We start from the raw sequence: 14,954 nt of genomic DNA on the forward strand, positions 1-14,954 counted from the left end.
CGTACGCCAAGTGAAATAAGCCAGACATAAAAAGACAAATATCATACAAGCCCACACATATGAGGCACCTAGAACACAAATTTTCAGTGACAGAAAGTAGAATGAGGGTAGGCGGCTGGGGGACACAGGAGCGGGGAGTTATTGTTTAATGACTACAGAATTTCTGTTTGAGGTGATGAAAACATTCTGGACTTAGATAAGCGTGATGACTGGGCAACACTGTGAATGTACTTAATGCCATTGAATTGTGTACTTGGTGAAAATGGTAAATTTTATATTACATATATTTTGCCACAATATAAAAAAAAATTAAGCTGGTTGGCAAGTAATGTAAGTAATGGGAGAAGCATATGCAAAGGCCCTGAAGCTGACAAAAGCTTGACATGTTGGTTGGGAGAGAATGATAGCAGATGTAACCTATAGAAAAGCCAAAAAGGCCTATTGGCTTCAGAGGCCATGGTTAGAAGTTTGGATTTTATCTTGAAAGACAGATTTATTTTCTCCCCAGAACCCTCTACCCGGCCTACCTATCCTACAAGGCACTCCTCACCGCTCTCTCACACAGCAAGCAAAGGGAAGAGCACCCAAGTAGCCTCTTCCCTGGAAACCACCCTATTTCCCATCTTATCCATTCTTATCCATTCTTCTCACATAATATGTAGGAGTTCGTGATGTACCTGTGCTTTCTCTTCTCCCAGACCCCAGTTGTTCTTAGTCACAAGATCTACAGGATATCTACATCGGCCCTGGACTCTGGATTTATTGTTGATGACAACACAGTTGGAAGTGTTTCTCCTTCACTTTGCTTCTGGCTCGGCTGAATTTTAAAAATTTAAAATAAAATGTTTTTTTTAAATTTTCTTTAAGCTTCCACATACATTGTGCACCTTTTCTGAAAATTAAAAAAACCATAATAGAATAATAGGAAACACAAACTCAAGGTTGATTCCGACTTTTCCAGAGAGCTGATGGAAGGGTGGGACTGATGCTTCTATCCACCCCTACCTGAGTCAGAACAGGGAGCCACAGAAGTCCTGGCATTAGAAGCTTTCCTCCTCACTTCTGGCTCTCACCCCTGAGGCCTGCTCAGATGTGGGCACATGTCACAGGGTCCTGGCCACAGCAACTGAGCCTCCAGGGTCACAGTAATGGGAAGAAGGCAAACAATGGGATCCACCAACAGTAACTTCTCTGATGGGGAAGTCTTGTCAATCGGCCACCAAAGGTGCATCTGTAACACACAGCTGCTCCCTCCCTGAGTATCTGCTCCTCAGTAACATCTAAGTTCACAGTTTGCCAGTGTTTTTAGTGGAAGTCCCAATTCCTGTGGCTTTATACCTCTGAGCTGAAAATACAGTGCCGGCTGGCATGCAGCCCAGATTCTGAAGCCCGAGGGATGATGAAGGATAAATAAGAAGGGGTGTGCTCAGAGGAGCAGACACAGCCTGGAGGAGCCAGTGGCCATGTGGGGAGGAGGTGGAGGGTGTCAGCAGGCAGACGGAGCAGTTATTAGACGAGGGAAAAAGGAAGTGAAGATCTTCCAAATAACAGTTCTTTGGGGAATGTAACAAGTACTCTTCTCTAAATTAACTTTCCCCATTCTCAGTCCAATAATCCAGATGACTACTAGTTCTCAAAGTCCCACAAACTCTATTATTGGGGTTTTCCTATATAAATCCTCAGGGAGTTCTTTGATAGGCATTATGGCACATTTTAATTGAAGTTCTGCATTTAATTGATCCATTGAAAGATAATGTTAGAACTAAAATGTACTTTTAGAATTTCCTAGCCCCCCAGGATGATAATTAACTATTAAAATGTATTTAGAGCCTGAATCGCAAATCAGAACAGCGTTAAGAATTAACTTAGCCAAGCATATCACTGAGATTTCCCGGCTGCCCAGTAAATTCAATGAAAACTGTTTTCTTTTTTCCAAAATGGAAACAGCTTTGCTTCTTTATCTAATACGTTTAAAACTCTTTGACTACAGAAAGAATATCAAAATTGAAAATCATCCAGGATCCCCCCAAGGGAGTTACCACTGTTTATATTTTGCTGTATAACCTTCTAAACTTCTGTAAACATATACGTACATGAGTTTTTTAAAATTAATGTCATGTTATTCATATAGTTGATAACTCAATAATAGACTGTTAGGACTAATTTATATCAATAAATATAATTTTCCAATGTAATTTTTATTGGCTGCATAATATTCCATTTCATTATATGTCATGATTTATTTAACCAGCCTCCTATTGATAGATATTTGGGATTGTTTCTAATTTTTCACTTACAAACAACTATAACTACAAAAAATTATAAAGATGAGTGTTTTTTGCTTCTCTCTACAAATCAGTTTAAAAATCTAGGTAAAATGGATGATTTTCTAGCAATATGTAAATTACCAAAAAGGATACCAAAAAAGGATAGGAAACTTAGACCAGTTAGTACAGGATTTTTTAAGATAACTCAAGGACTACCTCTCCAAAAAAGCCACATGCAGATAATTTGCAAGTGAAATCTCCCAAAGCTTTTAAAAGTCTATTTATAGTCCAGAGAATGAAGAAAGAAATTCTTTCACATCCTTTTTTTTTTAATTTAGAATAATACTGACACCAAACCCAACAAAGATGGCATAGAAAAAAATAAAGTAAACCAATCTCGCTTCTGAATATCAATGTAAAATTTCTAAAGAAAATTTAGCAAATATAATCCAGATGAAAAGAATAAAAAAATCCAAAGACCCAGAATCCATTCCAGATACTAGTATGTAAGACCATTATCTGCAAATAATATAACCTACCATATGACTTATTTAAAGCAGAAACATAGATGGCCACTTTGACATGTGTCTAAGAGAATGCATCGATATATAAAGTACTTAAGAGCACTTGGCACATAGAACTGGATCAGTGTACATAAGAATATAAGTAGATATCTATAACATCAAAAGAGCCAAGACCACAAATGAACAATGAAAAACTAAAACCACTGCCATGAAAGTCATAAATAAGAAGACTCAAAATCAATACTACTATTTAAATTTTTGCTCTGAAAATGCTAACCAAGTGGGTCAATCAAGAGAAACATAATTTTTATAAATATAGAAAAATAAAAGATGTTATTATTATTTGCAGAGGATAACTATTCCTAAAAATACCAAGAGAATACTAGAGACAAGGAACTCATTGGATCTCTTTAATGCATTCAGTACCCGAAAGAGAAAATCAGAGAGAAATATGAAAACAATCTCAAAATGATAGAAGCTGGGAACCTGAACCTTTTGAAAACTCACCTTGACAATTTAATTTTGGGGACTCCCATGTGCCCGAGGCTGTGCAGCTTGAAACTGTATCTTCTGGACCACTGAAAAATCCTTCTTTGCAAGCATAACGAACCTGGCTGCCAAGCCTAGAAGTATAATTTCCTATGATCAAGCCATCTGGGACCTCAGGAGGGGTGCCGCAGTCTATTTCTGAAAATAAATTAACGTCAAATTCATTACTACGTGAATATGAATTTTCAAAATTCATCCTCTCTCTCTACCTCTACCCCATCATTCCCCTACCCCCCTACACACACCTGAGAGGTATTTTACATAGACTGGTTCATTTCCATTTGACTTCTGGGCATGTTTCCAACGACTGTCTCTATTCAATCTTCTGGCCTTCCATAGGGAATAGCATCTATACAAGCACAAAGCTGATGGAATTTGGCAATCAACCTTCACTAATTCACACTAGTTAAAAAGAAGTCTAGCCCAGTAAAGTAGAAAATTTGAACTGCAAAATACCTTCCTATATATGGCTTAGTCATTTCCAGAGTCACTTTTCTGCTGCTGGTCCTTACCAGATTGGCTGTTTACTACCTAAAATCACGTTTTAATAGGAGACTATCTATTAACTGCTAACAATCCTGGAAGGTTACTAATGTAGCTTTCAAAAAAAAATGTAAGATAGCCAACCCCTTCTACCTTGTGTTATTGGATTTCACAAGTTGTACAGACACGCAAAGGAATAGATAATCTCCGCTCACATCCCCAACACAGACGCTGTGGACCCAGGCTCAGAGCAGGAGAAAGTCCTCTGAGACCAGAATCCCATTTTCAAAAAGCTTCCTTCTTTGGCAGAAACCCACCTGTGCATGATGTGGCGTCTCTGGTCGGGTGAAAAGGCTCAGGCCCATTCTTTGGCAGGTATCCATCCATACAGTAGCATTTGAAGCTTCCGTGAGTGTTCACACACCGTCCTCCATGCCTGCACAGGCCGGAAACCTCACACTCATCTATGTCTTGAGACCCAGATACAAGAAGGGAGAGAAAAACAGAAAAAGGGGAAACACAGGGGCAGGGGGGAGCATTGGAACAGCCAGTTCTCACATTCTCAATCTACCCTTACAAAAATGGATGCATTTGTTTGCAATGGCATCATGAATTTTATTTCATTCCTCAAAGGTTCTTTTCATATACCCTTTATACCATCGGCACTAAAAGGTTTTCAATAAATCCTTGTCAGGATATTTTGGAAATTTACAAAAACCAATGACCATCACCGACTCTCTGACACCCAACAAAACGAGCCCAAAAAAACAATGCTGAAAAAAATTCAATCACTACAAAGTAAGGATGGCCTCCACCTCATATTAAAATACCTGAAGGATGGGGTGCCTGGGTGGCTTAGCCTGTCAAGCATCAGGCTCTTGGTTTCAACTCAGGTCATGATCCCAGAGTTGTGAGATCAAGCCCCTCCTCGGGCTCCATGCTGGGCGTGGAGCCTGGTTAAGATTTTCTCTCTCTCCCTCTCCCTCTGCCCCTCCTCTGTCCTTCTCTTAAAAAAAAAAAAAAAAAAAAAATATATATATATATATATATATATATATATATATATATACATCTGAAGTAGAACTCCAAATATAAAACAATTTAAACCAGAGTGAAAAATTCTTTCTAGTTCCTGGGCACAGAATGGTGAGGCAGGTAGTATAAGAGGAAACTCCAGAAGGGTCTCATTATTTTTACTGAGATTATAAGAATTTATGATAAACTTCAATAAGAAAAAGACTATGCCCCTTGGCAGACTTTTCCCCTAAACTAAAGATTACCAAAAGCATTAGATACAGGGGTAAAAACCACACAGTAATTCAGAGACTGGATTACTCACTCTGCCAGTTAGCAGATTTTTTCCCCCAGGAATGGCTTAGAGAACAATACTAAAATTTCAGGAACTCCATCAGAGCTACACACACACGAATTTCACCTAAAGGAAAAAATACCTTAGGTGAAATGGGACTTATCCCAAGACACTTGCAAGAACCATGGTGGGGGGTTAGGAGGCAGGGGAGCAAGAGATGAGCAAGACTGAAGAAAACCTGGTGGTTACCAGGCTCTGGGATTTTAAAGGCCAGTTATTTTGGAAGGACCAGTATAAAGTGGCCAATATTCTATTTTGCCAGGAAAGAGTGTTTTGTTTTGTCTTTTTTTTCCTAAAACCTACACTAACACCATAATTTTACCAAAAAAGAAAGAATATAATATCAGAACCCTTTTAAATTTTTTTCTGCCTTTATTAAAATTCACCTATATTCTCCTGTTTGTTTGTTTGTTTGTTTGTTTGTTTGTTTGTTTTTGGTCGTGGCCCAATGGACTCCTCATCACTCACTAATCATTGTTTAGGAGCCAGTAATTCATTTAAATCCTGAAAGAGGCCCTACAAGCTACCAATTCTGATCAACCTACATCTTACTGCAGCAAATTTGGGGGAATATCTGGGAGATCATCACTATAGATGGTGGCCACTTCTTAGGGAGTCAAGAGTGGAATCCATCTCTTCTCCCCTTAGGATGGTCTGGAGACTTGCTTAAGACAATAAAATGCAAAAAGTTAACCCTGTGCCTGCTCTGAATTTAACCGTGGAGATGACTGGTAGCTTCCTCTATCCCCCTGTTGGAACACAGTGGCCATGCTGTAAGGAAATCCACACTATCATGCTTGGGACAGAAGCCATTCAGGGGACACCCTCAAATTGAGACACCACATGGAAAACTAAGGTGTCCTGGCCAACAGTCAGCATCAAGGCCCTGGGATGTAGAAGCGGCCTTCTTTTACCTACCAGCCCAGCCCAGCCGCCAGCTGAATGTTTCCACATGAGTGAGACAAGCACCTAGCCATGGAACTGTGAGTAATAATAAAGTGCTGTTTTAAGCCATTCAGTGGAGCCGAGCAGTGGGTGGGGCAGGGAGTACCATTATAATAGATGACCAAAACACTCTAGACATATGAAGAGATGCAGAAGTCCAAATGAGTTTAAGAGGATACTGTAATCAAGGTGCCTGGCTGGCTCAGTCAGGACAGTGTGACTCTTGATCTCAGGGTTGTGAGTTCAAGTCCCATATTGGGTATAGAGATTACTTAAAAATAATTTCTTTTAAAAAAAGAAGATATTGTAATCAATACAAAAAGAGGGGAACTCCTGAAGAAACAATGAGATTCTGGAAATTAAAAATAAAATATGAATGTCAAAAATAAAAACCCAATAGAGGCATTGAATAATAGGGTGGTCACTGCTGAAAACTAAATTTGCAAATTCCAACTTGGCGAACTCTCCAGAGCACCTGAGTGGCTCAGTGGTTGAGCATCTGCCTTCAGCTCAGGGTGTGTTCCCAGGGTTCTGGGATCAGGTCCCACATTGGGCTCCCTAAGGGCAGCCTGCTTCTCCCTCTGCCTGTCTCTGCCTCTCTCTCTGTATCTCTCATGGGTAAATAAATAAAATCTTTTTAAAAAATTCTCCAAAAACATATAGAAAAAGAAATTATATGAGACAGAAGCTATAGGACAATAAACAATATAAGAACAGATCCAAAAGATGTAAAATTCCTTAAAGAGGAATTGTAGGGGGTACCTAGGTGGCTAAGTCGGGTAAGTGTCCAACTCTTGGTTTTGGCTCAGGTCATGATCTCAGGGTCATGGGACTGAGCCCTGAGTCAGGCTCTGTGCTCAGCACAGAGTCTGCTTGAAATTCTCTCTAGCTCTGCCCCTCCCGTTCATGATCTCTCTCTCTCTCTCTCTCAATCTCTTAAATAAATAAATAAATCTTTTAAAAAGCTAATATCAAAGGAAAAATTTCCTCTGCTTATGTATTCACATCCAAACAGCCTTTTGAGGGGATCTCTGGGTGACTCAGTGGTTTAGCGCCTGACTTCAGCCCAGGGCGTGATCCTGGGGTCCCGGGATCAAGTCCTGCATAGGGCTCCCTGCATGGAGCCTGCTTCTCCCTCTGCCTGTGTCTCTGCCTCTCTCTCTCTGTCTCTCATGAATCAATAAATAAAATCTTAAAAAGGAAAAAACAGCCTTTTGAGGCAACAGACATTAATGTTGAAAAGTGAAAAATCATTCTGAATTTCATGGATTAAAAGAAAAATCTCTGAAAACAGGAGAGGAAGAAATGATAATCTATAATGAAGAGAAAACCAACCTGACCTAGGACTTTTTGTCTGAAACACCAAATAGGAATGGAATAATATTTACAGAGTTCTAAGGAAAAGGAAGCAAGGCATAGTACTATATTTAAGTCAAGAAATGACACTTTAGAACATGAAGGATCTCAGAAATTATATTATTGACATTTCTTTCTTTTTAATCTTTTTTTACGCTGTTTTCTTAACCTTTTTTTTTTTTTTTTTTTAAGTTGGCTGCACAGCCAGCACGGAGTCCAATGCAGGGCCTGAACTCAGAACAGTGAGATCAAGACCTGAGCCGAGATCAAGAGTCGAATGATCAACCAATTGAGCCACCCAGGCAACCCCTGACATTTCTTTTCTGAAAAAGACTTTTTAGTCTACGGCCATACCACCCTGAACGCGCCCGATCTCGTCTGAAAAAGACTTTTTAAAGTATTCGAGCCAGTGAAAAACATCAGGATAAATAATGTCAAGAAAGGGGGAAACATAATTTAAAAAAAAACAACACAACAAAATGAAATGAAACCAACAAAAACTCAGTTAAACAATTGTTGCTAATAGAATCATGGAGTTTTGGGTATTGTTTAACAGAGGATTCTTAAAATATATTTTTAGATTCATCTTCCAGCCTGCCCATCTGCCTCAGACTCCTCAAAAGACAGTGAGTGAATAAATGGATTTTTCGGTAGACTTCTGGTACTGGCAGTGCCAATCCTACAGGACAAAAATGTGGTTAGGTAGTGATGGTATGGAAAAGACTTAGAGTTTCTAGATACTGATCAGCTCTGTATGAGTCACTGAAGTCATTAATCAGTTTGCTTTGTGTCCAGTCATTCCACAACCTAATAACAATGATTGTTATAATGAGAGCTAATCTCAATGACTCCTGTATGACATCCTGTGCATGCCAGCCACTGTTCTAACACTTCACCACTTATTACTAATTATTTTCAACTCATTCCTCACAATAACCCCATGAGGAAGATGCTATTATTATTCCCATTTTACAGAGGAAGTAAGTGAAGCAGAGAGTGGGTTAGTAGCTGCACTGAAGTCACCCAGGTCAAGTGGTGGGAAAGTCAGAGCTTGAAACCAGATACCTGGCTCCAGGACCATACCCGTAACCACTAGCCACACTGTGGCTCCCATTACAATAGGATTGGACCATCATCCAACCACTAATTCCATCCTGTCCACAGGCATTGTCGAAGATATCAATTGTCTTAATGAAGTCTGGAAGTACCTATCACCTATCCCTGAGATGAGCATGACGTGATTTTTTTACTTTTAATGAGCTGCTACCTCTCAATGTTCACAAACCATCACTCTTCTAACCTATTCTAGAATCTTGGCTGGGTAAACATGTTTAGTTCATTAGAATAACTTCTCCAAGTGGTGGATTCCATGGGGGCTCCAAGGTCATAACATGTTTGCTTGTGAACGAGAAACATTCTGAGCAACTGAGCAACCGGATTAACATATTTAACTAATCAAGGGGAAAATTCTCTTTTGTCCTATTGTATATACAGGACTATTTAACTTTATCCACAGCCAGAACAATTCCTTACCAGAAAGTAGCAAAACTGAGCAGGACACGATGACCTGATCCCAGGGCCCCGGTGTTCTGTATTTACTCCTTTCATCTAATAGCCTCAGTTTGAAAGTCAAACAGACCCAGGTTTGAGAACTGATTCGGCTACTTGCTAGATATATTAACCTTTCTAAAGCCCTTTTGTAAAATGAAGCTAATTAGGTCTTCAATACATGTTGGCTAATACATGAATGGGCCTTGCCTTTCTATGGACTCAGTTCTCCCTGGAGCACAAGCCACTCCCCCAAGGCCTGCACTTGCCCCTCAGTGTGACCATGAGCAATGCTGACACACACACACACACACACACACACACACACACACTCTCAGGGCTTTCCTGGCTGCGGTCTGGGGAGTGGCCACCTGGTTTGCCCCACTGGATGTGAATGCTCTAGGGCAGAATCAGAAGACCCATCTGGAGGACCCTGAGCTAGAACAGGAGTGTCAAAGAGGCAAGAGTTTAGCTTTGGCAGGCGAGCCAGAGAGGCAAGTCTGAGAACGTGCAAGCCCTTGCCTGGAGAAGCCTTGAAAATCTGAAGAATCAGAATGGACGCGGTGAGAAAAGTGCACTGAAGAAATTTCACATTTATTCAAAAGCTCTCACAGTCTGCGCTTCTCCATATACTCAGCTAAGAATCAGTTCCTTCCAACTCCATGCAGGTGAGACGAAAATTATTTCCTCACATCTTGGAAAGTCATGTCACTGGGTTTTTTCCTGCCATCTTGCCTTCCTCAAATGGCAAGTTCAGCCAAGAAGCCTACTTCTTAAGAAGCCACATTTAGAGGGACACAAACACCCATTTAAAATCAAGACTGGGGCAACCCGGGTGACTCAGCGGTTTAGCACCGCCTTCAGCCCAGGGTGTGATCCTGGAGACCCGGGATCGAGTCCCATGTCGGGCTCCCTGCGTGGGGCCTGCTTCTCCCTCTGCCTGTGTCTCTGCCTCTCTCTCTCCCTCTGTGTCTCTCATGAATAAATAAATGAAATCAGTAAAAAATAAATAAATAAATAAATAAATAAATAAATAAATAAATAAATAAATAAAATAAAATAAAATAAAATAAAATCAAGACTGGTAAACTCACATCATTCATTGCTCATATCCAGTGCTGGCAAGGATGTGAAGAAATGAAGACCTTCATGAAATGATTAGTGAGAGAGAATACTGGTGTGGACTTGTTGGAAGACATTCTGTACTGCAAAGTAACAATGCAAAGGTAGACCTTTGACACAGAAATTATTTTCCAGGATTTATAACAAAGAGATAATTATCTATAAGGATGTAGGTAAAAGGATGTTCATTATAACATTTCTTATGATAGAAAAGAACACACGCACAAAACAAAAAAAAAAAAGGACAAAAACCATGATAGGGGAAAAAATAATCAGTTAAGTAACATAGTACAGTCACATAATAAATTCCATGTAGTTAATGGTAAAGGTATTATATATCAATCTCTATATTAACTTTCAAGTGTTATAATCTATATTTTAAAAGTACTGATCTAAAAAATAAATAAATAAATAAATAAATAAATAAATAAATAAATGTACTGATCTTTTTTTTTTTTTTTTTAAGATTGATTTATTTGAGAGAGAATGGGGAGGAGGGGCAGAGGGAGAGAATCAGGCAGATCCCTGTGGAGTGTGGAGCCCAACTCAGGGCTCAATGTCACAGCCCATGAGATCAGGACCTAAGCTGAAATCACGAGTCAGGGATCCCTGAGTGGCTCAGTGGTTTAGCGCCGCCTTCGGCCCAGGGCGTGATCCTGGGGACCCAGGATCGAGTCTCACATCAGGCTCCCAGCGTGGAGCCTACTTCTCCCTCTGCCTGTGCCTCTGCCTCTCTCTCTGTGTGTGTCTGTCCTGAATAAATAAGTAAAATCTTTTAAAAAATTATGTAATCACAAATCAGACACTTATCCAACTGAGCCACCCATGCACCCCCCAAAAATGTACTGACCTTAAGTGTATATAGTTCGTGAGTTGTGAAAATCTCGTACAACCATGGGGCCAACATCCAAAACAAGAGATAAAACATTTCCATCATCCAGCAAGTTTCCTCACGTTTCTTCCCAGCCAATCCTCCCCTCCCCTTAAACAATCACCTTTATTTAAGAACAAAAAAAAAAAAGGAAGACACATAAAGGAGCTAGAGAAAAAACAGCAAATAGATCCTACACCCAAGAGAAGAAGGGAGTTAATAAAGATTCGAGCAGAACTCAATGAAATCGAGACCAGAAGTACTGTGGAACAGATCAACAGAACCAGGAGTTGGTTCTTTGAAAGAATTAATAAGATAGATAAACCATTAGCCAGCCTGATGAAAAAGAAGAGAGAGAAGACTCAAATTAATAAAATCATGAATGAGAAAGGAGAGATCACTACCAACACCAAGGAAATACAAACAATTTTAAAAACATATTATGAACAGCTATACGCCAATAAATTAGGCAATCTAAGAGAAATGGACGCATTCCTGGAAAGCCACAAAGTACCAAAACTGGAACAGGAAGAAATAGAAAACCTTAACAGGCCAATAACCAGGGAGGAAATTGAAGCAGTCATCAAAACCCTCCCAAGACACAAGAGTCCAGGGCCAGATGGCTTCCCAGGGGAATTTTATCAAACGTTTAAAGAAGAAACCATACCTATTCTCCTAAAGCTGTTTGGAAAGATAGAAAGAGATGGAGTACTTCCAAATTCGTTCTATGAGGCCAGCATCACCTTAATTCCAAAACCAAAGACTCCACCAAAAAGGAGAATTACAGACCAATATCCCTGATGACCATGGATGCAAAAATTCTCAACAAGATACTGGCCAATAGGATCCAACAGTACATTAAGAAAATTATTCACCATGACCAAGTAGGATTTATCCCTGGGACACAAGGCTGGTTCAACATCCGTAAAACAATCAATGTGAAAAAAAAAAAAAAACAATCAATGTGATTCATCATATCAGCAAGAGAAAAACCAAGAACCGTATGATCCTCTCATTAGATGCAGAGAAAGCATTTGACAAAATACAGCATCCATTTCTGATCAAAACTCTTCAGAGTGTAGGGATAGAGGGAACATTCCTCGACATCTTAAAAGCCATCTATGAAAAGCCCACAGCAAATATAATTCTCAATGGGGAAGCACTGGGAGCCTTTCCCCTAAGATCAGGAACAAGACAGGGATGTCCACTCTCACCACTGCTATTCAACATAGTACTGGAAGTCCTAGCCTCAGCAATCAGACAACAAAAAGACATTAAAGGCATTCAAATTGGCAAAGAAGAAGTCAAACTCTCCCTCTTCGCCGATGACATGATACTCTACATAGAAAACCCAAAAGTCTCCACCCCAAGATTGCTAGAACTCATACAGCAATTCGGTAGCGTGGCAGGATACAAAATCAATGCCCAGAAATCAGTGGCATTTCTATACACTAACAATGAGACTGAAGAAAGAGAAATTAAGGAGTCAATCCCATTTACAATTGCACCCAAAAGCATAAGATACCTAGGAATAAACCTAACCAAAGATGTAAAGGATCTATACCCTCAAAACTATAGAACACTTCTGAAAGAAATTGAGGAAGACACAAAGAGATGGAAAAATATTCCATGCTCATGGATTGGCAGAATTAATATTGTGAAAATGTCAATGTTACCCAGGGCAATATACACGTTTAATGCAATCCCTATCAAAATACCATGGACTTTCTTCAGAGAGTTGGAACAAATTATTTTAAGATTTGTGTGGAATCAGAAAAGACCCCGAATAGCCAGGGGAAGTTTAAAAAAGAAAACCATATCTGGGGCATCACAATGCCAGATTTCAGGTTGTACTACAAAGCTGTGGTCATCAAGACAGTGTGGTACTGGCACAAAAACAGACACATAGATCAGTGGAACAGAATAGAAAATCCAGAAGTGGACCCTGAACTTTATGGTCAACTAATATTCGATAAAGGAGAAAAGACTATCCATTGGAAGAAAGACAGTCTCTTCAATGAATGGTGCTGGGAAAATTGGACATCCACATGCAGAAGAATGAAACTAGACCACTCTCTTTCACCATACACAAAGATAAACTCAAAATGGATGAAAGATGTAAATGTGAGACAAGATTCCATCAAAATCCTAGAGAAGAACACAGGCAACACCCTTTTTGAACTCGGCCATAGTAACTTCTTGCAAGATACATCCACGAAGGCAAAAGAAACAAAAGCAAAAATGATCTATTGGGACTTCATCAAGATAAGAAGCTTTTGCACAGCAAAGGATACAGTCAACAAAACTAGAAGACAACCTACAGAATGGGAGAAGATATTTGCAAATGACGTATCAGATAAAGGGCTAGTTTCCAAGATCTATAAAGAACTTATTAAACTCAACACCAAAGAAACAAACAATCCAATCATGAAATGGGCAAAAGACATGAACAGAAATCTCACAGAGGAAGACATAGACATGGCCAACATGCACATGAGAAAATGCTCTGCATCACTTGCCATCAGGGAAATACAAATCAAAACCACAATGAGATACCACCTCACACCAGTGAGAATGGGGCAAATTAACAAGGCAGGAAACAACAAATGTTGGAGAGGATGCGGAGAAAAGGGAACCCTCTTACACTGTTGGTGGGAATGTGAATGTGAACTGTGTGGAGGTTCCTCAAACAGTTAAAAATATACCTGCCCTACGACCCAGCAATTGCACTGTTGGGGATTTACCCCAAAGATACAAATGCAATGAAACGCCGGGACACCTGCACCCCGATGTTTATAGCAGCAATGGCCACGATAGCCAAACTGTGGAAGGAGCCTCGGTGTCCAACGAAAGATGAATGGATAAAGAAGATGTGGTTTATGTATACAATGGAATATTACTCAGCTATTAGAAATGACAAATACCCACCATTTGCTTCAACGTGGATGAACTGGAGGGTATTATGCTGAGTGAAGTCAGTCAGTCGGAGAAGGACAAACATTATATGTTCTCATTCATTTGGGGAATATAAATAATAGTGAAAGGGAATAGAAGGGAAGGGAGAAGAAATGTGTGGGAAATATCAGAAAGGGAGACAGAACGTAAAGACTGCTAACTCTGGGAAACGAACTAGGGGTGGTGGAAGGGGAGAAGGGCGGGGGGTGGGAGTGAATGGGTGACGGGCACTGGGGGTTATTCTGTATGTTAGTAAATTGAACACCAATAAAAAATAAATTTAAAAAAAAAAAAGAAGAAAGATTTTACTTTTAAGTAAATCTCTATACCCAACATGGGGCTCGAACTCACAACTCTAAGCATCACACACTCCACCAACTGACCCAACCAGGTGCCTCAAAAAAACACCTTCTAATTTCTATCACTATAACTTATTTTTGCCTGTATTTCACATAAATGGACTCTCATAGTGCACATTTTTTGTGAAGGGCATCTTCTATTCAACATAATGTCTTTGAGATTCCTCCTTGTTGTGCATGTATCAATAGAGAGTTCCTCCCTTGGTGAGTAGTACCCCACTCCAGGAATGCACCACAACTTGTTTATCTGTCCTCCCATTGATTGGACATTTGGGGTCTTTCCAGTTTAGATATTATGAACATTTGTTTTTGTTTTGTTTTATTTTTTAAAGATTTATTTATTTATTAATGAGAGACAGAGAGAGAGAGAGGCAGAGACATAGACAGAGGGAGAAGCAGGCTCCTCACAGGGAGCCCGATATGGGACTCAATCCCAGATCCTGGGATCACGCCCTGAGCTGAAGGCAAACGCTCAACTGCTGAGCCACCCAGGTGTTCCTATCACGAACATTTGTGTGCAAGTCTTTGTGAACATATATTTTCATTTCTCTTGAGCTATATAGATTTTCTTAAAGATTTTTTAAAGATTTCTTTATTTATTTATTT

The 14,954-nt window shown here is 39.7% G+C and overlaps 1 protein-coding gene across 1 annotated transcript in view; it reads right to left on the bottom strand.

Moving 5' to 3' along the window:
- Positions 1-14,954, bottom strand: part of SUSD1 (sushi domain containing 1) — a 130,174-nt gene that overhangs the window by 96,138 nt on the left and 19,082 nt on the right. The window contains exons 4-5 of the mRNA XM_038553300.1: positions 4,141-4,293; positions 3,299-3,478 (exon numbers count right to left, since the gene is read on the bottom strand). Coding sequence (XP_038409228.1) covers positions 3,299-3,478; positions 4,141-4,293 — 333 coding nt within the window. The remainder of the gene's footprint in view (positions 1-3,298; positions 3,479-4,140; positions 4,294-14,954) is intronic.

This window comes from Canis lupus, chromosome 11 (assembly GCF_011100685.1).
Source record: "Canis lupus familiaris isolate Mischka breed German Shepherd chromosome 11, alternate assembly UU_Cfam_GSD_1.0, whole genome shotgun sequence".
Lineage (NCBI taxonomy): Eukaryota > Metazoa > Chordata > Mammalia > Carnivora > Canidae > Canis > Canis lupus.